General features: G+C 30.6%; 1 protein-coding gene and 1 long non-coding RNA gene across 3 annotated transcripts in view; both read right to left on the bottom strand.

Moving 5' to 3' along the window:
* The window catches only part of LOC143189894 (facilitated trehalose transporter Tret1), a 63,942-nt gene extending 46,726 nt beyond the window's left edge, over positions 1 to 17,216 (bottom strand). The window contains exons 1-3 of one of the 2 annotated variants that reach the window (XM_076393882.1): positions 17,077 to 17,216; positions 5,357 to 5,431; positions 5,171 to 5,264 (exon numbers count right to left, since the gene is read on the bottom strand). In XM_076393882.1, the coding sequence (XP_076249997.1) occupies positions 5,171 to 5,237 (67 nt within the window). In that variant the 5' untranslated portion in view covers positions 5,238 to 5,264; positions 5,357 to 5,431; positions 17,077 to 17,216. Of the gene's footprint in view, positions 1 to 1,676; positions 2,269 to 5,170; positions 5,265 to 5,356; positions 5,432 to 17,076 lie in introns of those variants that run through there. The other variant, XM_076393883.1, reaches the window with a different exon arrangement.
* LOC143189895 (uncharacterized) lies at positions 3,124 to 3,781 on the bottom strand. Its single transcript, XR_013004102.1, has 2 exons — positions 3,441 to 3,781; positions 3,124 to 3,287 (listed from the first exon to the last, which is right to left on the bottom strand). It is a non-coding gene; the product is annotated as an uncharacterized LOC143189895 (long non-coding RNA).
* Positions 17,217 to 27,254: the final 10,038 nt, after the last annotated feature.

The following is a 27,254-nucleotide window of genomic DNA, read 5'->3' as shown; positions in this document are numbered from 1 at the left end:
GAGATTTTGATGTACAGGAATGAAGAACGAACAAGAAGAACGTTCTGGTAGACCTAAAGAGATGGAAGATGCTAAACTACAAGAATTATTAGATGAAGACCCAACCGAAACTCAAAAACAATTGGCAGCAGCATTAAATAGGACCCAAGAAACAATTAGCGACCGATTACGCGCAATGGGGAAATACCAAAAAATCACCTAAACAGGCTGGCCGATCGACTCCAAAAGGCCAAATCATTTTAGTAGCAAGATAATTATCTATGTTTGGTGGAACCAGAGTGGCGTCGTGTACTACGAACTGTTGAAACCTGATGAAACAATTAATAGTGATCGCTACCGAGAACAAATAATCAATTTGAACCCATATATTGACGGAAAAACGTCCAGAATGGACCAGAAAATACGGTAAAGTGTTTTTACAGCACTGTAACGCGTCTCATCATGCGAAACCGGCCAAGAAAGCATTTGAAACACTTGAATGGGGCATATTATCGCACCCACCATACTCTCTAGATCTTGCCCCCTCTGACTATCAATTTTTCGCATCAATGGGACACGTGCTTGCCCAGCAGCACTTCGCCAATTTGGAATAAGTTAGAAATTGGCTCGATGAATGATTTTGCTCAAAGGACAAACAGTTTTTTTTCGGATGGCATTCACAAAATTGCCTTAAAAAATGGCGAAGATGTATAGAATCAAATGGCCAATATTAGAATAAATAAATGTTTCTATTTTCTTGTAAATTATATAAATTTTTTTAACGATAATGACTTTCCGATACCTTTTTTACCGTAAGATAAAAAGTAAATAATTATAATTTATATTTTACAAAATATTGCCCAAATTTTTGTCAATAAAGTACAATATAAAATCTTGCTCTACATGAATTAGACAAAAAAACAAAGAAGATTAAAGTGAAACTCAAATAACTGTACATGTTAGTTGAAAGTTACTCCCAACTTTACCTAAGTTCAAAGAGATTGGTATATCAGTCAGTTATATAGCTTATTTGGACACATGCGGTGCAAATATGGAGCTGCACCATAATATCAAACCGACTAGCAATGCAACGCTATCAAAATAAAGTTCTTCGATTAATTACCAATGATTGTCGCTACGTAACTGACGAGTTACTAAGATTTCGCTTTAGAACATGAAATAAGGTAACTAAATTACAGTCACGTGGAAGCCAAATCACACGAATTTTTACAGTATTTAAGTGTTACTCTTAACCTGGGTAGTAGCTTAATTTTAATATTTGAAACAAATAGTACACCAGAGTAATAATAGTAAAATTCTTCGTATAAGATTGAACCAAGCATATATAATGTGCGATTTATTTAATATTTTTGTTAATAACTGTTTTAAATTACGAAATATAATGAATCTATAAAATATAATTTTAATTAAGTTATTAAGATAATATCTAAAATTAAAGTTGTAGGAAAAACTTTTCCTTTACATTATAAATTTATTATATATTTAATTTATCTAATAATATATGTACATTTGAAATAAAATATTTTATAATAGTTATTAGATGATAACTAGTTAATAGCTGGAACAATATAACACAAGAAGAATGTGTTAAATTTTCCGAAGTCTATCTACTTTAAAAATATAGTTTAAAACCTTTTAAAATGATTCTTTATTATACAAACAATTTCCTAACTCACCAATTAAAACTGGAACAAATTGCGGTCCTGCGATTCGCAGCATATCAAAAATCCACACCTTCATCTCGAAAAAATATTTGTCGCACTAACACAATAAATAAATAAATAAAAATAAAATATACGAAACGGTCTTTCGGGAAAATCGACTATATCCACATGAAACTTCGCCTTGCTATGTTTCCCCAACAGCCGGGAGCTGTGGTTTCTCGCGGGTTGGTAAGGAAAAACTAAACGTCAGCCACGCAAACCCACAGTTAAAGTCCCATTTTCTGGTTGTTTACCAATGGAAAGAACGAACTACTGAGAAAGAATAAATTAACCGTCGCTGATATTACAATCAAGATCTGCAAACCTACGGCTCGACAAAAGCACTTGTTATTTACTCGAAAGCGTGCGTTTTTCTTTGAATTTTCTATCGCGATGCGGTAGTCGAATGTCGTGATGAATAACATATAGAATTCTGTAATGCGTCTCACAAGGAAATTCCAAAACCGAAGAGAGAAACAGTTGAAATTAATATCGTATTATTGGCGAAGGTTAGATCCACCTTTTCCTATAAACGACTAGCGCATTATCGATCCACTAACTTAATGTTTTTGTAATGAGCTTACGTCGTTGATAAAATGGGAAACTTGCAGGTGATGAACCTGTCTATTTTCAAAACCAGTTTGATATTAAAGGAAAAGTCACTTAATTATGTATGCTTCTTTGTAACTGGCCAGTGTTTAAGGAACGCCGTGTTTGTTTATTGAAATAAGTTGGGAAAAAGAGCTTTCTCAATATAATAAGGAAGTACATTCTAACAAAAATTCTGGGAATTGGTCAACAAAATGTTATATACATGACCGTTCAAGACTATGTTACAATAAGGCAATAAAAAAAAAATTAATCAAAAAAATCATTGTCTAAACGTTTAGTTAAAGTTCAACTAAAAAGAATTAAATACACCTTTCGTTAAATTTTGGCCACCGTTATTTTAAAATACTTATTCACAAATTTTGCTGATTCTTCCTCGGAGTTCATTGTCTTCCAATCAGTTTGTAAATATTACCACAACTACTGAACTCGATAAGTACCGACTTATCGACTTGCTTTTCTATCAAGTTAATTCCATACTAATTCAAAAGGAGACAAGTCCGACAGTTTCGATGATACTATTTTGACAAATGTTTAGGGATATTGGCTTGTTGAAACACAAAATTTCGATGGATTAGATTCAATCCAGAAGAAATCTCTTTTTTCTTATATATTTTCAGATAATCTTCTTTATTCAACGCCCCGTCAAATTAAATCATATGGCTGAGACTTGTTACTACAAAGGCGCCCCCAGGCCTTCAAGCTACCACCGCCATGATTAACAATCTGCACGGTGCTGAAGTGTACTCTTCAATTCCTACATAGAAACATGTCTATTAAATCCAAAAATATGACATTTACACTCATCTATTCGTTATATATTTATCCAATTTTTTTTAGCCCATTATTACCCTACCATTTGTTCTATCTTGTGTATGTGTATCTTCTGAGTACAGCTAGTTTCTTCGGGCAGTTTCTTCTAGCATTTCCTCACATCAACAAACAATAGACATAACTCCACAGTTGTAGTTGAAACTGAAGGTAACGATAAAATTAAAATAATTAAATGTCAACAAAACTCCTGCTTTGATGTAAATTTCCCTATTGTCTTATTTTCTATCTGACAGTTGGTATTACTTCATCGATAAATATTATGAACAAAGCCTGTACTAGAGCATTTGTGTTTACCTCATATCTTTCTTGAATTACTTTTATCATTTTTTGTAGTGTTTCTACTCTTTGTCTTCGGCTGAATATTAAGACATTCTCTCTTTGCGACTCCCGTAGTGTTTTATCGGCTGCTGTCTTCAAACGATTGTCTTTCATTTTAATTTTATTTAATAGACATAATGTCAGTCGGTGCCATAGCAGGTGAATACGGTAGTCCCTCGATTGCATGTGTTGAATTTTTGGTAAGAATTTTATTTGGGAAAACAAAACTATTACCGTAAGATATTCTGACTAGAATACTCACAACGCCACGATAACCAAGTCAAATCTTTTTTCAAATCTCAAGTCACTTTTGAATGCCTCAGCCTTCTGAAATTTAATGTAGAAGAACACTATTGTGTCAGCTTAGACAAATAATTTTGACAATCCTCTTAAGTGGACTTTTCAAATCATGTATATTTAGTTAAGAAGACAAATCAATATCCTACTTTTGCGAAGTTTTAGCAAGTATTATTATTAGAAATAAAATTGTTTATTAAATTACCTTGAAAATAGTTTCACTATTTGTTTACTGTTTTGCAACTAACATTCAAGATTAAAAAACTAATTAATATTAAAGACATTTTCGTCTGAAACTATATTGCCTTAACATTATTTATATTTTCAACTCTGTTTAATGTCTAATACTATCAGACTAAGAAAAGATACGCAAGTCTACCATATACATGATATATTGTAAACATAAATGTTATATACTGTACCTTTCATAAATAATTCATCTTCAATGTTTTCTAGTTTTTTCAAGGAAGAATAATTTTTTTTCCCCGCTTTTGTTATTGTCTATCTAATAATTCTAGATATATTTTATAGCGTTTTCCAATATATACAAGTTAAGTAGTAGTAGTAAAAGGAATTCTGAATTAAAAATAATTCAACGATATTAACAAATAAATCACTTATTAATTGAATAAATACCTTTATTATTTGTTTGGCTTTTTATTATTTTTGCTTTTTAGTTAAATTCAGCTCAAGCGCATTTTAGGTCTCATAGTCCAGCTTCTGCTTTTTTAATATAATTGATATATTGATATATAATTGATATTGTACATCATGATCTAATTAATATACGACAGAATACGTCTACACCATTTAATAAAAGGTTGATATAGTAGGACTTCTAATATTATGATAGATAGTGTTACTACAGAGTGATTTTAGAACTTAAGAGATTAGGCTGTTGTTTAAATCTCTAAATATCGGTAATTTAGTTAAATATTCAGATTTGAATTCCAAAAACACTGAAAGATGCCACAACTTTCATTTCATTAAAAGCTAAGTAAGGGCTAATGGATCTTCGCAAATAAGTATCTAGTTTTAAGTCACTGTAGATAGAAATTTTAAGTTAATCAGCAACGACTGTAATTATATATGAATGAATAATAAACAATTAACAAAACATAATACTACAAAATAACATAACAACAATAATAATAATAATAAATCACCTGATACCTTTATAGCCATAAAGTATAAATTTTATATATTATGTATTTATTAATTATCATAAGAAATACTTATTGCTCGTTAGCTAATTGTTAAAAAAGTAATAAAAAACTTCATGAGAACGTTATGTATAATATACCACAATAAAAACTATTAATACAAAACATATTTTTATAATGAAATAGAATCAACACTAATCAAAAATTAATATTACCATAAATCATGACCTAAAACATATTACTTACTTCCTAACACTGCCAAAATCTGTGGTCCTGTACCCTTAAACAACTTAATAAATCCCTTTTCGTGCATTTTGTTTTTAACTTGTCGAATTTGAACCTGAAAACACAAGAAAATTAATTAAACATCACCTGTATACAATTCTAAATATCGTATACATTGCAGCTTGAACAAAGATGCATCTCGCTTACCTTTTATGTTTTATTTATGAGCAATATCTGAGCTTAGACCGTCGATGTTACCTAACACATCCCTCAGTGAATAATCTGCAACAGATATTGACATTTGAAAATAAAAACAAGTTATTTAATATACAAGAAAATACTATTAACGTATTCCGGTGCCTTGTTATTGTGTGCAACAAATTTATTGTTTTATTTGCATTGAATAAAAATGCTGATTGATGCATTTGTCTTAGTAATTGCAACATAGAGATTTGTTAGACATTTTATATAAATATTTTAATTAAATATATAAATAAGTTGATATCTGTATATTTCTTAAAAATAAATAGACCGAAAAAATTTGATTTTGAAAATTTTTTAAAATTTGTTATATAACTAAAAGAATTGTTTTTGTTAAATATTAATTTATACATAGTTCATATATTTGTTGTACTAGTCTACCATAATTGGTAGACGTTGTTGGCATTTGTTCGTTTCAATGATATAGTTAAAAATTAGCTATTAATTGCCCTTCTTTGTACCTAAAGCTGTAGAAAATGTACAAGTCGCAGTCAACAAGATATACAATGAATGTACTAGAGACTGGAAAATACTGCTTAATTGCTCTAAATCTGTCCTCCAAATCTTGCGTTGCGTGTAAACGATATAAACCTAATAATTTCACATGACGGATGTCCGATTCCACAAGCAGAACCAGCTAAATACTATACGGTATCTATCTTATGGTAAGCAAAAAGCAGAGCACATAAGACTCAAAATCAAGTAACTTTATTGGTTAATTGGAAGAAACTATCAATTATCCATTCATATTAAATTGATCTTGTACAAACTAATTCTAAAGCTTATGTGTTCCACGAAAAATAATACAAATAATTACAGAATAATCTTAATATTAAAATCAATTAATTACATTTAAGATAGGCATGCTCAAAAACTATCTATATATTGATATATTTTGGCCGATATTTTTCAATATTAAAAAAAATTAAAGATATTCCTTAAACATAAATAAAAATACTTTTAATTATATTCTATAAACTTTTTAAATTGGAACTTCATTATAAGGTCTACTAAATATCAGTACTTTTTAAAATGTTTAAAATATATTAATATTTTTTTGGGTCAATATATCAATATTTTTATATTTTCTAAAATATACCGACCTATCTTTTGCAAAATATCGATATTTTTCCTAATTGTTGTAAAAAAATTCTATTCCAATCTAAGATATGTCGTAGATGTGTCAAGATACTACAAAAATTATTACTTACACCGAGACCTTCAGGTCACTGAAGAAATCAAGGTAATAACAAAGAAACACATACTTAAAAGGATAAATTGATCTTATAGTATAGTAAGAGAAAAAAAGCAGTGTTTGTTAACACATGAAAATTATTACCATAGAGACTAAGTAAGAACCGCTAACAACTAACAAGTCTTAGGACATTTTTTGCTTGTATAATATAATAACTAACAAAGAAACAAGCAAAGCTTATCTAAAAAAAATAACTCTATTGAACTAGAGAATATATAGAATTAATATTCAATCTGAATTGTCACGCCATTCTTGAAGCAGAGCTAGCAACATTTGGTAGCCTATTACGGTACAAATAGTCGGAAGATTTATTGTTTTGATAAATTGATACAATAACAAACTTATTAAATATTATATATTATTTCAATTTGATTTTTGTTGTTTAGACAACGTTAGCACTACAACATATTCCTACATAACGATTACCAAGAATTTAATATAATTCTCATAATAAAATTATACGACTTCATTAATGAATACTTGATTAATACTACCTCTTGGAAATATAGAAAGAAAACTATAAGTTGTATTGACGCAACTATATTTCTAAAGAACGTCTGGGAAATACCAAACCGATATAATTAATTCCAGATTATGCGAACTGTAACAAAAATCTTGAGAATAAAAAAATATATGGATTTTTGAGAAATGTTTTTAAAAATATATTCCCTTATAGAAACAACTCCCTCGATCGCTGATTTTCTTTGTTTGCGTGGTAGGGAAACTATTTATACTCTGCCCAACCCAGCTGACCTTTAACCTACTTCATGGTAATATTAGCTTCGGCAGAACATGATGTTTGTAGGTTGTTTTAATTTTTCTAATATTGTTTTGGTGTATATACATTTCTTATTATTTTTACATAGTTTTTAAAACTAAAAATGTCCATATTTTCATTATTAATAAATATAACCTTCTGATCTAACTTCTAAATCCTAATCACCATTAGTCATCATGAGTATGATCAGAACGGTAGCGAGAATGAGTAAAATAAATGAGCCATCATAAGTTGTTCAGTAAGTTTTGTTGTTCGACAGAAAGTTGAAGTGAGAGTTGTTTTTTTACGAATTTGTATGACTTACAGCTGATCAAATCTACCAAATGGGAACGAATGGTAGAATCAGTTGCAGAACTAAAATAGTTGTCTTTGTTAATACCATACCTAAATGTGCTAAAAAAAAATGATGAATGATTCTTATAACTGTGTAATTACTTCCCATTTTCAACCAGAACAACCACTACATCTGGCTTTAAACCACGAGTATAGATCAAAGACCACAAGAGATTCCATTTCTCAAATAGTCCACTATTTTTAGTGCGGCAGGACTTTACATTCCTATTCTAACGTCATTTTTCACACCGAGTGATATGTAATTAATGCTGAAGTAATTAAAGTTGATCGGTGATTTTAATTTTTGTTTGAACACACGTGCGCGGTGCATCTCATATCATATTATGGTGATGCATTGATGTTTAAACCGGAAACAACAAAATTTTACTTTAATCCGAGTTTGGATTGCACCTAAATGAAATAAAGAGATCTGGTCGACCATATGTACACACAAAATTCATGGCGTCTTGAATATATTTTTGCATATGGCGCAGGCTACTCATTGTCAGTTGTTCCATCTACCTTGCTGACGATAGCATCAGACAAATACATGTATCCTCAGAATGAAGCTACGCTTCATTAAACTTAATGTGACGTAGTAGCTCACTTTCAATTTTGGTGCAAAGATAAACACTGTACTGATGAAATAGCTAGCGACATCGGAGAATGTTAATATTTTGAAAACACAATAAAATAAAATAATGTATAAGTTGTATCTGCCAATTTATTTATATTTTTAATGATTGAAAGATATACATCTTCTCCTTTTCATAATTATAAAGCTATAATTTATATATGTTTGATTTCAATATATCTGCTGAGGAAGCCTATCAAACACTTACAAAAACTTGCTTCGTTAGTGATGCTGCTTCGTTATATCTCAATTGTCACTTTTTATTTTATATTAACCATATAAAAGTGGGGATTTCGATGCCACTGACACAGAACAAGAGACAACCAAAGTTCAAAGTCAATAACATCGGCAATGGCATGACTTATTGGACGAAAACCCAAACCAAACTATGAAATAACTTTTGAAACTGGTTGGCTGAGCAATTCATCAACGAGTTGTTTTCAGACGTTTACTAATCTGTAAGATGAGTAAATTGTTACCGCGTAACTACTGTCAACTGCTGGAGTCATATCTATTCAAAAGGAAATTGAGAGTCTCGCACGAAATAGCGTTCTCGACATTTAAAACTATTTCGGCTGGAATTCCACGTAACGTAACAAGAACGTCTTAAGACCTCTCCTGTATCTGCTCCACACTGCTGATATCCCAACAACAAAAGAAACACTACTTGGAACCTTTACTGACGATACAATTATTATGGCAAATAATAGCTCCAAATCTGTTCATGTTAATTTTGCATTGCGGCGAAATAATAAAAACCTAATTATATCACTCACTGGATGCCCAATTCCTCAAGTAGGATCAGCTAAATACCTCGGCATCCATCTTGACGGTAGATCAAATTGGAAACATCATATTAGACAAAAAGCAAAACACATTAAAACCAAAATAAAACAACTATACTGGTTAGTCGGAAGATACTCTCAACTTGATCTAAAATGAAATAGATTGATTTATCAGTCAATCCTAAAGCCAATTTGGACATATGGGGTGCAAATAGGGGGTTGCACAAAAATTCAAATGAACTAGTCATCTAACGCTGCCAAAACAAAATTCTTCAATATTCTTTCGAAGTTATCCAAGATTTCGCATTAAAACATGAAAGGAAATTACTAAATCATATTGAAGTTGAAACAATACTACTACTGGACAACGCGCAGGATGTCAGGAGATTGAAACGAAACAAACTATACGGACTTATAATAAACGAATATAAAGTGTATATCCTTAGTATAAACTATAGCTTAAATTATTATAATTTTATAATTGAGGAATACATATTGATGTATTTATCTCGCAGTCGTCTTGCTTGTGAATTAATCCAATTACAAATGAAATGTAGTAATAAATTAATTTGTAATTAAGATTTTACTACGCATATCTAATAAAGATGTTATCAAAAATATATATATATAGCAAATATACGTTTGATCTCATATAGAAAATACTGTGAAAACAAGTTTTAGTAACATATAATTACAAAATAGAACAATTTGAATTAGATTAATTTAAAAAATTGCGGTCGAATTTCGACCACAGGGCGATCAATAGTTTGTAATTATTTCAGCATCCATTTTATTTACCCGATTTAGCTTCCTTTGGTTTCTAACTCTAGAAATAGTTTCGAGGCAAACGATTTTCATCAAACAAAGAGGAATCGGTCCATTGAAGTTTAGGGAAATTATGCTTAAGCCATTTTTAGAATTCAAATTCAGTATTAATCAAAGTATCCTAAAAATATATCTGTAGACCATAATATCCCCTTAAAACAAACGCCCATCGAATTATTAGTTTTGCTTATATTTCAAGGATCGTCGGATTAGTTGGGGTTAAATCTTCCCGTTGCGACCTCAAATAAATCTCAGGTCCAATTAAAAATATTTAGTCTATAAATAATGGTGACGGCGCCAATATAAACAACCTTTAAGCTCAATCAGTTGTATGAATTTGTTCTTGACCAACATGTTCTACAACGACAACAGTTACAAAACATAGGAAAGTAGACGCAGGTAAACACGAGTGCACACTGATTACTTTTTGAGTTATTTTAGGACGGACAGTTGGTTATTAAGTTAATTATAACGTCAAAAATATATCTACGGAGTTAATAATTATGTATTAATTGTTTTATTAACAGACATCTAACAGGAAATGATACGATTTAAAACGTTTTTTGGATGCTTTTTGCTGACTGCAATTTTATTCGTAAAGTTGCAACATTAAGTGTTAATAATATTTTTAAAATCGTTAAAAATCACTTCACACTTAGTATAATCTCCTTAGAACCATTGAAAAACGGTTTTCCATACTAAAATAATATATTTCCCAAATGCAAAAATATTCAGGAGTCCAAAGAAAACTAAATCTAGCAAATATAATAGTTTTTTTTGTAAAACAAAAACTTCTCTCAAGTTGTTAAAAGAAGTAAATTCACTAAAGTTCGGTCAAACCGTTGGGTTTCCTTCAAGTGACAACAGAAATATTCAAAATCGATAGGGAAACCTTATTTCAATGACTTCACATTCTCTTTATCACAATTGGGCTTTGCAAGCCTTAACCCAAGGTTCAGTTATGATTGCTGATGATCAAAAGGTTTCTCATATATTTCCTGGGATAATATGAGAGGACACTTCATCAATAAAAACACGAGAATACTGATATCGAATTGCATAATTTCAGTGCACTTTATAAAGAACGCTCTAGTTGATATAAAGAATATAATTATAATAATTTGAAAGTGCCAGTCAAAACGAAATCATATGGGATACTGCTAGATATTAATAAATTTGAGAACAACCGATTTGAATAACACTTTAAGCGAAAAAAGCCACATAATGTAAATTTTAAAAAAGAAGAAGGTCCACGGTAAGAATCAGGGATTGTCGATTCACCAAACCGGATTTTTTGGTACCATTTTCTGAGTTACGCTCAAAAATAGAAGCAATTGTTCTTGGTGGATGCACCTTACTTTAGTTATAAGTTCTTATTTGTTAAACTTATAGTTGTATTCTTAAAATTTGAATAAACATTTTATAAAAACCAGTAGTAGCGTGAATGTGATTAAAAATGTTTATCGTATTAGGAAATTGGCCTAATATTTAGATCAGAAGACAGATCAACCATTTTAAAATACCATTGATTATTGATACTGATGTCCATTAAATTGAATCAAACCAAACACATACAGGCTGCACCTTTACTTGGCCTACCCGTTGTAATATTAAATAAAATAACTGCATAATTTATTGAGTAAATATCTAACACTAAATAAAGAAAAATAAAATATTTTTAACAAAAAAATTGAACCGACTTTAGAAAATAAATAAGGAACTAACTAAAAATTAAAAAATAATGAAACTATGATTTTTAACACAAAAAACATTTGAAAATAAAATATGTACATAATAATCGTTGTAATAAGTAAACAAAAATAAAGGAAAACTTTTTTAACCTATCTACTACACGTATTTTATATTCTACTATATACACACAATTTAGCTTAACACCTACTTAAACTTATTTATCTATTCACAATATTATTTTAACTACTACCAACTGACTATTTTGAAGTCGGTACAGAATCCAAACAGAAATATTAATTTAAATTTGTTTTGTTGGTAGTTTAATTTTTTGTATATCTCACAAAATTGTATTATTATTTTTGTATTGTATAGTTCCTTATTTATCTTTTGAAGTCGGTTCAGTTTTTTTGTTAAAAATATTTCATATTGTTCATGGAGCCTATTTGCAGCTTTCATAATTTTTTGTTAACATTTCGCAATTAAACTTAATTTAATTTAAGATTTTGTGTTCGGATAATGAAAAAGAAATTGTTTGCGTTACAGAAACAACTTTATTCGTGGATTATCCCCAAACTCGCAAAACAATGGACTAAGATTTATTATTTCCACATTCTATACCAATTGGATCTAAAATTCATGAAAAACGTTTTATGGAAGAAAGTAAAGGAAAAATATTTTCCGTGAAGATAGCACATCGCTAAAATCGCTAAAACCAGTACGTTAATGTACAAAATTTTCAACACACAACATCAAATCAGTGCTGAACAAATAAAAAAAAAACAAATTCAAGAAATCTTATTTAATAACATCCACAACAACATATAAAATAAAAGTATAGAAACAATGCTCGTTCTGAGACGTAATTACGAATAAAAAACTATCAATAAAAAACTAGGTAATAAATTTTCTTATACGACCACTAATAGAAATAATTATTGAATGACAATGATGTACAATAAAAAAGTTATATTCTATATATGAAATACTTCACGTCACGTTACCTTTTTTATGCTAATTATAATTTACACGTTGACTAGAAGTGTTGGTTTTAATTGAACAAATATTTGCTGTTAGTAATCAAGCTATATCGGTAGTATGTGTTTTCCCGAAATCTCATCGATGTTCCTAGTAACGAAATATATATTTTCCTAGTGTGGTTAACCACTTGACTTATCACAATTTTGCATACCGTTGAAAATAACTCAGATTTTTAAATTCGAATTTCTGACGCATGATGCACTTTGAATGATTACATAAGAGAATATTAAGTTATTAGGCGCTTTTTCAGCAATATATATTTGTAAAAAAACAAAGTATCAAATGTAAACAACTCTGAAATAACCTAATCTATATTTATTTAATAAAATTACATTGTTATCATTGTCATTGCTGACCTAACTACAATTTGTCTTTACATTAACTCAAATCTTGGTATCTATCTTAAACTGTAGTGTAACAATATTTATGTGTTAACACTAATCTTGCTATATAATAGCTAATGGTTTGGTTATTTTGAATGTGTCTTGTTCTGGTGTTATCCAAGAGTCGTATTACTTTGCTATTGAGATGGTAATGGAGTGCGTCCTCATATCTCCTTACAATTTTCTTCATCTCCTGAGTGACAATTAGTATTTGAAGGTCTAAATGTACTGGTCTAATTACCTAATGGTCTAATTAGCTCTCACGATGCACTACAATATTTTTCAGGATATTATTCTGAAAAACTTGCATTGTATTTATAACGTTTCGCAGAATATCCCCATAATTGAATTCCGTATGACCATATAGGTTTCAATATTCGCTTAAATATATAATAGGAATTTACTATATATTGAAAATTGTGATTTTCTTTCAATTGACCAATACAGTTTCCTCTGATTTAACTCCAGTTCTTTGCTTTTCTTATTTGTGTTAAGTGTTCCTTCCAGAGATGTCTTGCCCATACCAATTCCGAGACACTTAGCTTTGTTGGTATATGGAATTATGTTATTATTTATTGTTATTGGTGCTTGTATCATCATTTCACTACGAAATCCAATCGACAGTCATCAAAGTGGACTGCACTTCGAGTGGAAGCGGTTGAAACCATTTCGATTTGGTTTGAAAGTTTTTTCTAGTGGTCAATAAAAGTAAATGCTTGAGATTTTCCTTATTTGCCGCGTGCCCAATTCCAACGTGAAAATTCCAACTACAGAAGTTATTTTATATCATAATCTCGAAGAATATTCAAACACCTTATCAACTGATGAATCAATTGTTTCCAGGCATTTACAAGCGATAAAAATGATCCAGAAGGAAGGAATGTAGTTACAACACGAATTAACTCAAAGTTTCACTGATTATCAGTCGAGAGAGAAGTGCTTTCGGATTTGGACATACAATGGAAAGTTATCTACTGCGAGACTCTTACGGGCAAAAAGTCATGGATTAGCATGAGAGAATCATCCTTGGTATCGATATGGAGCAGTTTAGTCAAGACCTTTTGGAAGATACGGAGGGTCCTGAAAGAAGTAATGCAATACGAGTTCCTAAAACTCAGTAAAACTGTTACTGCAGATCTCCACTAATGTCGAACGAGCAAATTGAACGGCAATAGCAAGCAACAGGTGCAAATTCAGTAACAGTCATCGTTTTGTGTGAAGCTGAAGATGATGACAAAACCAAGATCTTCTCTTACAAGAATTTTAATCACCTGTTATCGACTGATAAAATCTATTAAAGATTCAAGCGAATATTTAGTTATTGATACACTAGCAAATTTTATCTTATTCTATCATCCCAGCTTAAATAGCTTAAAAGGCTATATAAACATAATACATTATAATATATTAAAATTAAAATATTAAATTGTCTATAGATATATATAATCATCACAAAGCTTACTGGAAACTAATTAATCATTTGTGAAGGGTACACATTATGATTAAATGAAAACCAATATCTTAACATCGTTGCTTATATCTATTATTTAATATCAAATCTGCATATATATGATGAAATCATGAATAATTTAAGATGTTTAAAGATTAATGCAATAATATATGCACAATATGACATTTTATTTCTTGAAACTTTTATTAATAATTTTAGGCTTGTAGTTAAATACATTACATAATTTTGTCAGTCATTGTTCTAACATGCACGCTAAAGTCAAGCAATAATTTCAAAATTGTTTTATTCATGTTTCCTAAAAATAATCAGTAATATACGATGCTCTGAGTCACAGAATTTTAGTAATTATATTAATTGATACAATAAAATATACTTTTAATTTATTCATGCCATTTTACTCTTTTACCCTTTTGTTAACTGTTCATTATTCAATAAGTTAATAGATCATTTAATGGTATAAATTCCCTTCTTTTGTTTCATTATTTTAATATATTTTAACATAAAAAATATACATTACTCTAATTTATACTGTATTTCACATATATTTCCTAATTATATTGAAAATATTATCAAAACAAGTTTAATTGACATAAAATATAATTGTTAAATTATTAAACTTTATTCTATTATTAGGGAAATTAATTAATAATGAATTTAAAAAATTGTGATAAAACTTCGACCACTGGACGATCACTATTACGAATAAATCTTTTTTGAACAACATAACAATCTACAATCAACTATATATCTAATCCATTATAATAAACCAGTAAATTAATTTTAAAGGACTTGCAACAGATTGTGTTACTGTATATTAATCGCTTAGTGTACAACATCACTGTAGTACTCACTGAGATGTTTCACTTTTCAATATCTATTATTTCATCGAAGTGTGAACAAACCTTTTTCGGTATATTGGAAATGTCTGAATTTGTATAGATTAAATCGCATTTGCCGGAAGTTTTACTTTTTACTTCTATTTAAAAAAAACACTAACTGAAGGTTATCGAACAGTGTGTAAAGCTTATAGAAAATATGCACCATCGATTTTAACATGTTAATACTGGTTTTCACCTTTTAAAAGTGGATAATTCTGAATAGCAAAAAAATTGAAGACGAGGATTTGAAGACAGTACTCGATACAATCACTAATGGGAATCGAGTAAAATTGATGTGTTTGACCCAGCACTGCACCAAAAATGGACAGAACACGAGCAAAAACAATACAAAATGTAAATCTGATGAAAACCTACTTGGAAACATTGAAGTGGGAGGTACTACCCCACCGGCCGTATTCTCCAGACCTTACGACATATGAGTTGTGACCTCTCTCAAAGCAGCGCTTCACTCCTTATGAAGATACAAAAAAATAAAAGGATGTATTCATAGATAGCCAATAGGTACAAGTTTTTTATACTTTAATTTCTAGGCTAACAGTTTCCTCTGAAATGATTGTATTAAATAATGTTTAAATTAAAAAACTGCTCCCTATTTTCATATATTTCATAAATGATATCTCTGACAGAGCTAACATCAAAGTGATTCGTCACCCGCTTCGGATGAGGACGATTTCATTTCGGTGAATCCAAGATTATATTCTTTTTAACTTTTTCGAGATATTTTAGTCACAGTGCCCATACTAAATTGCAATGCAGCTGTAGACATTTGACAACCGGACGATATTTTTTTGCTGATTCGGTTACATATTCGAAAGTATTAGATAGTAATGTATAGGCATAGTATGTAATGTATAGTACCAGGCAGCACTTTTCCAGCCACAATACTGCACAGAAAACATTTCTTATTTTTGTCTGGCATACTATAATTTATAGAAAACCAGTCTTCAGTAAAAATGTTGTTTAAAAATCTTCAATAAGTATATAACTTGAAAGTTAATATATGGAATATCTACATAAATATTATTTTATCTAATTCGATTAATGCTCCACAATATGTTTTAAAACAAGGAACATAATTTTATACAGAGTGCTGACATTGATCAAACAAAATCAATCAACTAATAGAAATTAATTATTTTAAAGTTAATTTCAGATTACACACATATATCATTAGATTATCAACAGATGCAAAGTTATTAGTACCGAAGCACATCTCATATAAGATGTTGTTCAACCGGCCGTATTCTCCAGATCTTACGACATATGAGTTGTGACCTCTTTCAGAGCAGCGCTTCACTCCTTATGAAGATAAAAAAAATGGGTGTATTCATAGATAGCCTCAAAATATACATCGTTCTTTCGATATGAAATCCGGAAATGGCCTAACATTTGGGAAGAAGTAGCAGATACGATGGGACAATACTTTTATTAAAATACATTGTACCGATTTTACACAACAAAGCTTCAACCGTTCTTTCGTTTTCTAACTATTGCTAGTAGTGGGGGTCAGTTAATGAAACTTACTTGACTAAAGTATGAACTACAACTATAATAAAATAAAATAAAATAAAACCTGCAAAAGGAAACTGCGGAGAAACCACCTATCACATTCACAAACACCGATCACTTCGAAATCACGACTTCTGACAGGGACCTACGGCTAGAAGGAAGGCTGCACCAAATTAAGAGCTCCGCAAAAGCCACCAATTACATTTATATAGTAAGCTAATATAAATCTACGAAAAATCTCCTGGATTAATGTGGCCCGGCCTTATCTTTCGGGAGATTAAGTTTGTACCTCACATCATCATTATGATGTACAATCAGCGAGAAATATTTTTGGATTTTCGACGTTTTATTACCGAGAGATATATATGGTTTTCTCTGATTTTTTTAGTTAAACTAGTCGTAAACATATGAGCTCGAATTAGGAAATGTACATGTCTTAAAATGTAATTATAATGCACACTTATTTAATTAACAATATTTACTTTACCAAATCCTTGTCACTTTTTATTTTGATTGAAGGCACGCTCTCGTGTTGTTTTCCTTACACCGTGACGTACTGTGGTGAAAATTAAGTTCATTTTGGTCACATAACCCAAACTTATGATGTATAAAAAGATGCCTGATGAAGATGAAAAACTATTATATTCTTGCATATATTATGATCATTTCTTCAGTCTAAAAAGACATTTATTGAAAAAAATTGGTACAATATAAAATAGCCAAAATATTTGCGATTAGGTTCAACAATTTTTTCCCATTTTCTTGGAGTTCCCATCAAAATGGCGATACCGTGTCGATGAGATGATATTAATCTCGCGGCTTTTCAATTGTCCTTCCATTATGTACTGTATAATATACTCAAAATTCTTGCGACTGAGTGTTGTTACTCAAGAAGTTGACTATTATTTTAATCTAAAACAGGTTGTTTGACTAGTTCAAGTTTAAAACATACAGAGCCAACTATGGCGAGTATATCCAACAGTGTCTTATTGGTTGAGAAATAGACACCTCCTCTAGCTCCGGAACAAATGATGATCAGAAGGCATTATGTGGACTGTGTGATACAGGAGGAGTATTATGGGTCTATCATTTCGTATTGCTGAACCTTTTATAATAATACGGTGTTCAATTTGTTCAATTTACAACGAACTCACATAATAATAATGAAAATGAAAAATAAAAATAATGAAACACGAATAATGTTATGGAATATAATTTATTTTAACATCATATTTCGTCTAATGCATATATTTTTATACATTGTATGGTATATTATATTATATAATATTATATTATATTATATATGCATACAGTTATCCTATATTAATTACTAGCGACCCGCCCCGGCTTCGCACGGGTGCAATGCTGATACTAAATTAAATACACTACAGAAAAAATATGAACGTTGTATATAAAAACATAGCGGCCCGCTCCGACTTTGCACGGGCATAAAATATATATGCCTATGTCACTCAATGAAAACATGATTAAAATCGATCCAGTATTTTTGGTTCATTCATTACTGCCCTTGGCCTGCACGCATTAAATTTGGAGTAAAACAATTCCTCTTCCCCTATACTTACTATGAAGATTTCCTGCTATCTTTGGAATATCTAAATTCATACAATTTTTATTACATTACACATTTTTAAACGAAAATTTTAAATTTGTAATATCTCCGAAAATATTTGTTTAATTTACATGCTGTAAGGAACCATATTGATCTATATTAATTGCACACTGTATTTAAGGTACTTAATTCGATAAGGATTAATGCCGTATTGCTTAAAATAACTTCGTAAATAAGCCATTTTCTCACGTAAAAAGTAAACAATAAAAATGGTTAATGTGGGTTATCCCTAAAAGATAAACATATACCATCGCGGACTTTTTTGTAGACCTTTTTATGGTGTACAATACTGTAGTACATTAATTTGAACTAACTCGTAGGGTTAGGCAGCGTTTTTGCTAATTGCTAAATAAGCCTAAAAAAATAGGTTAATTTACGACATCACGTTAGAAACCTCTAAAATTAGCAATGTTGCCTTAATATATTATGCATGTATTATACATATAAACCTTCCTCTTGAATCACTCTATCTATTGAAAAAAACCGCATCAAAATCCGTTGCGTAGTTTTAAAGATTTAAGCGCACATAGGGATATATGGACAGAAAAGGCGACTTTGTTTTATACTATGTAGTGATATAGTTACATTTATTTGTTTCCACTCCCATCAATGTATCTCAAGTCTTGGTAACTGTCACCATTAGATCATAATCTCACATCCGGAAAATTTCATTATATCACTCTTACTTTCTGAGTTACAATTCAAGTTAATAACTAAACTTAAAAATGGAATTTCCAGTATAACACTTATTATCCAATCTATGTAAAATAATTCCAGAGTTTATCAATTTCTTCTTCAGTCTGTCTGATGAAGTTCATCCAAATAAATGGTGTTTGTGACAATGCTTCTTTCCACATATCCAGACAGTTTCAGAAAACATAATACTCCATGACCATATTGTTCAGCCATCTGATCTGGCATGTATCTTTTATCGAACCTATTTCTAAAAAAGTAAATTATATAAAATGCAATTAAACATTTCAATTGTATTTACCGAGTAACGATTTGATATGGTTAACTCTCCATATCAGCATGGTTTCTCCAAAACTTAATTTACTTGTATGTTAGGCATTAATTACATTAAATAATTTAATTCAATTCCTTAATTACAACCTTTGTCGATCCACTTATTGGGATATTTTCCAAGATTGCACTATGGTATGGTACATGCTTCATAACAAAAACTGATTGTTCCTCCAGGTTCTTTAACATTTGATTTTCAATCCATAACGAAAACATTTTACGGTTCATTTGTCCATGGTAGTCGCCCTTGGACTTACGCTTACGTTCTTCCCTCTCCTCTTATTACCTTTACACTATTTTGATTATCATTGTGCATCGAGTGACACAATGTTCCCTTTTGAAATATTCATGTCTTATCTAAATACACAAATTGAAACAATAAGTCTTCCTTAATTTTATTATATACTTTTACAAGTTGTAATTGGTGGGTTATCTTTACACCATTTAAATCCAATGTTTCTCAACAATGTGGGTATACTCTACGTTCTTGCAGGGAACTCTACATCATTTAAAAAGCTGCATAGGTACAAGTTTTTTATACTTTAATTTCTAGGCTGACAGGCAGACCTCTGAAATGATTGTATTAAATTATGTTTAAATTAAAAAACAGCTCCCTATTTTCATATATTTCATAAATGATATCTCTGATAGAGCTAACATCAAAGTGATTCGTCACCCGCTTCGGATGAGGACGATTTCATTTCGGTGAATCCAAGATTATTGTTTTTAACTTTTTTGAGATATTTTAGTCACGGTGCCCATACTAAATTGCAAGGCAGCTGTAGACATTTGACAAGCGAACGACATTTTTTGCTGATTCGGTTACATGTTCGAAAGTATTAGACAGTAATGTATAGGCATAGGATGTAGTGTATAGTACTAGGCAGCACTTTTCCAGCCACAATACTCCACAAAAAACTTTTCTTATTTTTGTCTGGCATACTATAATTTATAGAAAACCAGTCTTTAATAGAAATGTCCTTTAAAAATCTTCAATAAATATATAACTTCAAATTTAATATATAAAATATCTAAATAAATATTATTTTGTCTAATTCGATTAATGCTCCACAATATCTTTTAAAACAAGGTACATAATTTTATACAGAGTGCTGACATTGATCAAACATAATCAATCAACTAATAGTAATTAATTATTTTAAAGTTAATTTCAGAATACAGACATATATCATTAGATTTTCAACACATGCAAAGTTATTAGTACCGAAGCACATCCCATATACGATGTTGTTCAATAAGTTTTGTCGTTCTTTAAGAAAACACGATCTTACCGTCTCATATATTTTTAAGTATTTATTATAATATAATATATACTATTTCGTCAACCCTCTTACTAATTTGAATTCAAAAGTGTGAAATTTTGAGCCCCCAGTTTCTAAGTCAGCTTATAAATTAGGCATATTAGCAGCTACTACTGCTTTTTTCTCAAATGAATGCTGGAAACTAGCGATTTTGTAGCTGTATTTCTAACTGTAACTTTAATTAACCAAAACAAAACGAAATAATTACGTATATAAGGTTCTTTTTCAATAAGGACTTCTTCTTTTTACCGACGATGGTTTATCTGGATTGAACCTAAAATTGAACCTAAAAATCATCCCAGAAGACATCAGGTCTTACAAAACCTGGTTAGTGGCGTGATTGAAATAATTAATCCTTGTTGGATTTTCCACTGTTGCCTATCGCAAAGACATTTACAATTACAATCACAAACATAAAGTGTATCCATGCCCTAGCTGGAGTCGAACCCACGACTATCGCAACAGTAGGAAGACCACCCTGTCGTCTTGACCATTGCGCCAACGGAGCCGACAATCAGAATTGTTTGCCTTGAAACATTTATATAAAGTAGTACGTTGCCTATTGAGTGGATACAATGAGTACATAATAAGCAAAATATACATATTGGATATGCGCTGTATTCCTATTCCAATTTGGATACCAACACTGATCAATTTATTTTATGTAATACAGCACTGACTATCCGGCCATTTGTTTTAACCGCCCTGAAAAGCATTTGATTCAGTGAAGCAAGATAAGTTTATTGAAGTAATGTAGAATATTTAGAATATGTACTAAAATACATAATAATGAATGCCATTTGTACGAGTCATCAAGAATTGGGAAGGGTTTCTTTATTAACTGAGATGATTTCAGAACTTTTTTCTATTTGTTGATCAAAATTAAATAATATTTGTATTGAATCCCATCGATTATCTTCGATAAAAACTACTATCTGGGGATAAAATAATTTATAAAACAATACAATTTAAGTTTACCGAAAAAAAAACGCCTTCTACACTTTTAAAATTAATTTAAAGTGAACTGCGTATTAAGACATTATATCAACAAATCGTGGGATTAAAAGGCGCTTAGCGCCGAAAGCGTATCTGTGACGTAACCCCTCCTAAACTTACACATACACACACACACATGAGGAACAATGAAATATTAAGATTTACGACTATTTGGTTAACGAGCAAATCAATTCGATTCGAATTAACAGCTTATCGGATATTTCCGGTTCACAAAATCAAACCCGTTATTCAATCAATCCAGTCGTTAAGCATTTCTGCATATTTTGTGGTAGTTTTGGCCTTTCCTGCATAGACGATTTCGGTATACACGAAAAAAGTAAATCAAAATACGTCGGTTATTTTACGAATTAGTTTTTCTGTCATTCCGGATTATTTTTAAAAATTTAGGATTAGATGTTTAACGGCAAGATTAATGTTTTATTTGTAGATTAAAAATACACACGATTTTATTAAATCATATCGAATCAATCAAATAGAGCTTCTTTGTAGTAAAATTGTTATTCTATTGTTTATCGTTTTTATACTAAATCCTAAATATTTTTAATTAGAAGTAGGAATTAAAATGGTAGGTTTTTTGGTGCGAATAAGTATCTAGTGACAAAAATTGACATGAAAGATTTCTTCTCCTTCATCTCTTTCCATAATTGTCCCACAGGTTTCTGACAATATAGCAACATTTTATGTTCAAGAATGTCAGTTTTAGAAGATCCATTTAGCAACCCATTCCCACACTTCTTCAACATTTCAAAAGAGAATTTCAGCCAGACTACATCAGTTTGAACAAATAACTGAGTTCAAAAGACAAGGCTTGGTTCTAAAACTGGAAAGAACATTACACAGGAAACACAACACAGAGAACAGCAACTTGGAAGCTACTAATCAATAAATCGGGTGTTTGAGGTACAATGGAACAATAGTACGGAATTAATGTACAATTAAGATTGTACTAGAAAATATCATCATTAGATCAATATGACGAACATATGACACTTTCCAAAAGGCTCCAAAAGGTCCCAGATATACATAACCTTTACTCAATATATTATTTCTCCAACAATTTTCTCCTGATTATTCTCCGTAATTTAATATTTTTTTTAAATTAATCTCCTAGAACGTCAACAATCTGCCCGTGGGCAATAAGTATTATTATATGATTTCAGTTATATAATATAACTATCTTGACATGTAGTAGATCATTCCAGCAAGTGATCTACTGTAAAACGTATAATCTAAATCTTATTCTAGGTACTATTTTAACTTATTTTAAAGTATATCTTAAGTTATTTTAAAAACTATTCTAGCTTGTTCTAGAGATTATAAAATCTCACTCTACGTGTCTATTAATCAGTTCGTATGGTAGTTTACGTTTGAGCCTACGCACTTCAGTCTCATCACACACATTTAACTGTTTGGCGAGTGCATTGGGATGCACTAATAATCTTTCAGAGTACTTAGTACTTCACACTCCCAATCGCACTCGTTATGGGTTCTATGGGGATATCGCGCTGAATCAGTTTGTTAGATACATAATATGGGGCATCGACGATAACTCGCAACACTTTATTCTGGAAACTCTGGAGGATTTTAGATTTATTAGTAGTACCCTACAGTTCAATACTATAGGTCCAAATTGGCCTAAGTATTAACTTATACAGAAAAACCTTGTTATGTAATGATAATTTAGATTTACGCCCTATTAGCCAGTACATTTGGTTTAGTTTAAGCCCAAGCTGTTTTGTAACTATATTTTTTTCCATGTTAAACGTCGATCGAAATGCATTCCTAGATATTTAACATTCTCTCCTTGCGGAACTTCATGATTATTCAATTTTATTGAGGTACATGTTCTTCTAGAAAGGGTGAATGTCAGATGGGCAGATTTTATCTCATTTGCTTTAATACGCCACGTTTTCAACCACAATTCGACTTTGTTAAGATGAAGTTGAAGGTTTCTTGTGAATGATATTGGATCCTCGTGAGATGATAAAACCGCTGTATCGTAAGCATATGTTGCAACAGTAGTGTTTCTTGAGATCGGTAGGTCAGCTGTATACAATAGATATAACAATGGGCTAAAAACACTGCCCTGCGGAACACCCGAATATGTAGTTCAGTGTATTTGTCACTCTGTTTAACAATAAAATGTCTGTCTGTGAGGTACGATTTCAGCAGTTGAAAGTATGTATGGGGCAAAAGCTTTTTCAATTTAACATGCTGTCCAGTGTGTCACACCTTGTCGAAGGTCTGAGAAATATCGAGGAATGCGGCGGAGCAATATTTTTAATCGTTTAAGTTTTGTTAATTTGGTTGACTAATCTATGTATTTGTGCTATTGATCCGTGATTTTTACGGAAGCAAAATTGATGGTCTGGAATAATAATTCTTTCCTCTGTGATTATTTTGAGTCTCTTAATGTATAGAATTTTCGAATAGAATAGATCACAGGTAATAGGACATAGGACAATAAGAGGAGAAATTTAATAAACAACTATGTGTTTTATTTATTGTTAACCGATATAAACTCGTAGATGGTTGACTAGATTTTTCTATTATCAACAATAGGCTAGATGATAAAAAAAAATTACAAATATATCGATTTATAATAATAATATACTATACAGAGATTATTAAAAATATATTTATTTTAAAATTAAAAGCAGGATTATTGAGATTTTACCACAAATAAAGGGGCAAATTTTCATAATTCGCCATATTAAGACTATGGCAAGAATACATAAAGTAAAAAACTTCAACTGGAATGTATCAAGACAAATAAGCTAAATTTGCCCTGAATCGGTCCGTTGATAATAACTGTAACTGAAATAATACTTTTTAAAAAATACTAGAACTTTCGTAGGATTAGGTACAAGTGAGTCAACATTTCAGACATGCTAACCATGAAATTTTTTATTACTATATAGTTATTACATTGTTACTAGTCATTTCCGACTAACCTACAATTTGTCTTTATAAGAGGACCCATGGGCCCTACTCAGTCTCACTTCAGATGAAATAATGTTTATACATATAACTGCTATATTTTTTATTATATACACCCCACTACACAAGATGTGTCCAGTTCTAGTGGTATCCAAAAGCTGCAGTACTTCAATATTCTCATGAGAATGGACTCTTTCCTCATGCCCCTTTGCAATTCTCTTGATTTCTTTACTAACTGTGGGTATTTGAAAGTCTCGATGTAGGTAGTCAGTCCAATAGTATTTGAGTGCGCCCACAATACCTCTCAATTTCTCAATCAATTAATCTCTCATCAATCATCTCAATCTCTACTTTGTTCTGAAAAATTTGTTTATATTACTGTTTGCAGAACATCCCCATAATTGAACTCCGTATCTCCATATAGATTTCGGTATTTGCTTATATCATAGCAATTTATCATGTACTGATAATTGTGATTTCCTTCCAATTGTCCAGTACATTTTCCTATATTTCAATTCCATTTCTTTTCTTTTCTTCTTTATATGTTCCTTCGAGCGAAGTTTTACATCAAAGTTCATTCCGAGATATTTAGCGTTGTTACTATATGGAATTATAGTATTATTTAATGTTATTGGTGTTTGTATGATCTGATTGTAGATGAACTGCACATGCACAAATTTACTTTCGTTAATTTTTATTGTCCAAGCTTGTGTCCAATTATTTATGTTGTCACTTGCTGTTGTAATTTTCGTGAGGCTTCTTCACTATTGTCTCCGACAGCTATAATCGCAATATCATCAGCAAATGTAACCATCATAATATTCTCCATTGTTATATCACAAGTGTAGAATAAATAAAGCATTGGCCCCAGTACGCTTCCTTGTTTTACACCTGCTTTAGCTTCTTTTATTGTAGAGTAAGCTTCTTCTTGTTTGACTCTAATCATTCTGGCTGTAATGTACGATTTTAATAGTTCGGTGTGTTGTTTTGGTAACATTTTCTGTAGTTTATGGCCTTCATGCCAAACCTTATCGAAGGATTGTGCTATATCTAAGAATATAGCTGAGCCTACTTTTTTACTTTCGTAGGCTTTTTCAATAACATCTATTATTCTGTGGACCTGTTCAATTATTCAATGCTTGTTAATAAACCCAAACTGGTGTGTTGGTATTAGGTTTTTTCTCTCTATGATTGGGTGACTTCCCAGGTTTTTGGATAATCATAATTTCCGCCAAACCATCAAATATGGTAGAATATTAGTAAAATTACCGTCAATAAATCACTCAGGTAGTAACCATACATCATAAAATGTATATCAGGTAATAATTCTAAAGTGTAGCCAAAAACAGTACAGTAATCGCCATTTGAGAACTGTGAGAAGAATATTATTGAAATCAAATATATATTTTTACTAAGATATATCAAAATTATATCGAAGAAAAACCTCCTGGAAAATTTTATGATAATAATTTGAAGGTAAAGATGCAAATGTATTTGACAGAGCTACCAAAATATTAATAAAAAATTATACAAAAAAAAGGCTTAAATAATATGCATTTGGTGATGAATGTTCTTCGAATGAATGAATTGAATTTTCTTAAACTTTTAGCAGCTCTGTGGAATGAAAAAGTATATCTGATATCGTATCTAATTACCTTGTTGAAATATTTGAGTAAATAAAATACACAAATTGTATTTTTGAAGTTCATTTCAATAATAGCCTTACAAACTTACGATATAAGAGCATATGGCAATAACATTGCAAACTAGATCTCTGCTTAGTGTCTTTTACTTGAGTTCAGTAGAAACAGTGTTCAAAATTCGTAAGCATTTTTCAAAATGTTTGAAGTTTCCGTTTACCATAACACACACATAACAGGCTGTAAAAATTTGTTAAAATCATATTGTTCAATAACATATGTATCAGTTACCCTTACGCAGGTAAGGTGTAGCCCAATGAACTTTTTAACATAATGTACAAGAAATCTGTTGAGATGCGGGAGAGAAAACAAGGTTGTAAATTAAATACAATTTATTTTCTCAATTTATTTTTTTTATTTTAAAAGATATTAATTAATACGTCATGGGAAAAGGATTATGATTCAAATCGCGTGTACTTACTATTACCGAAAAGTGTATATTGACTAATGTAGACAGGAATTCTATGCTTTCAATAATATTTCAATTAATACAACAATTTCTACAATTAATGCTCATTCAATTCAATAGTTTCTTCTCCGAACAATTCAATACTTTCTCTCAGCATTACTGTATTCTTCTCATTTTCAATAACACTCCTTTCCTCGGTGT

This window comes from Rhynchophorus ferrugineus, unplaced genomic scaffold (genome assembly GCF_030347505.1).
Source record: "Rhynchophorus ferrugineus isolate W39M unplaced genomic scaffold, kcgeb_rfMv2 rfM2, whole genome shotgun sequence".
NCBI classification, from domain to species: Eukaryota; Metazoa; Arthropoda; class Insecta; order Coleoptera; family Curculionidae; genus Rhynchophorus; species Rhynchophorus ferrugineus.
This window is presented reverse-complemented; position numbering and strand designations above follow the sequence as displayed.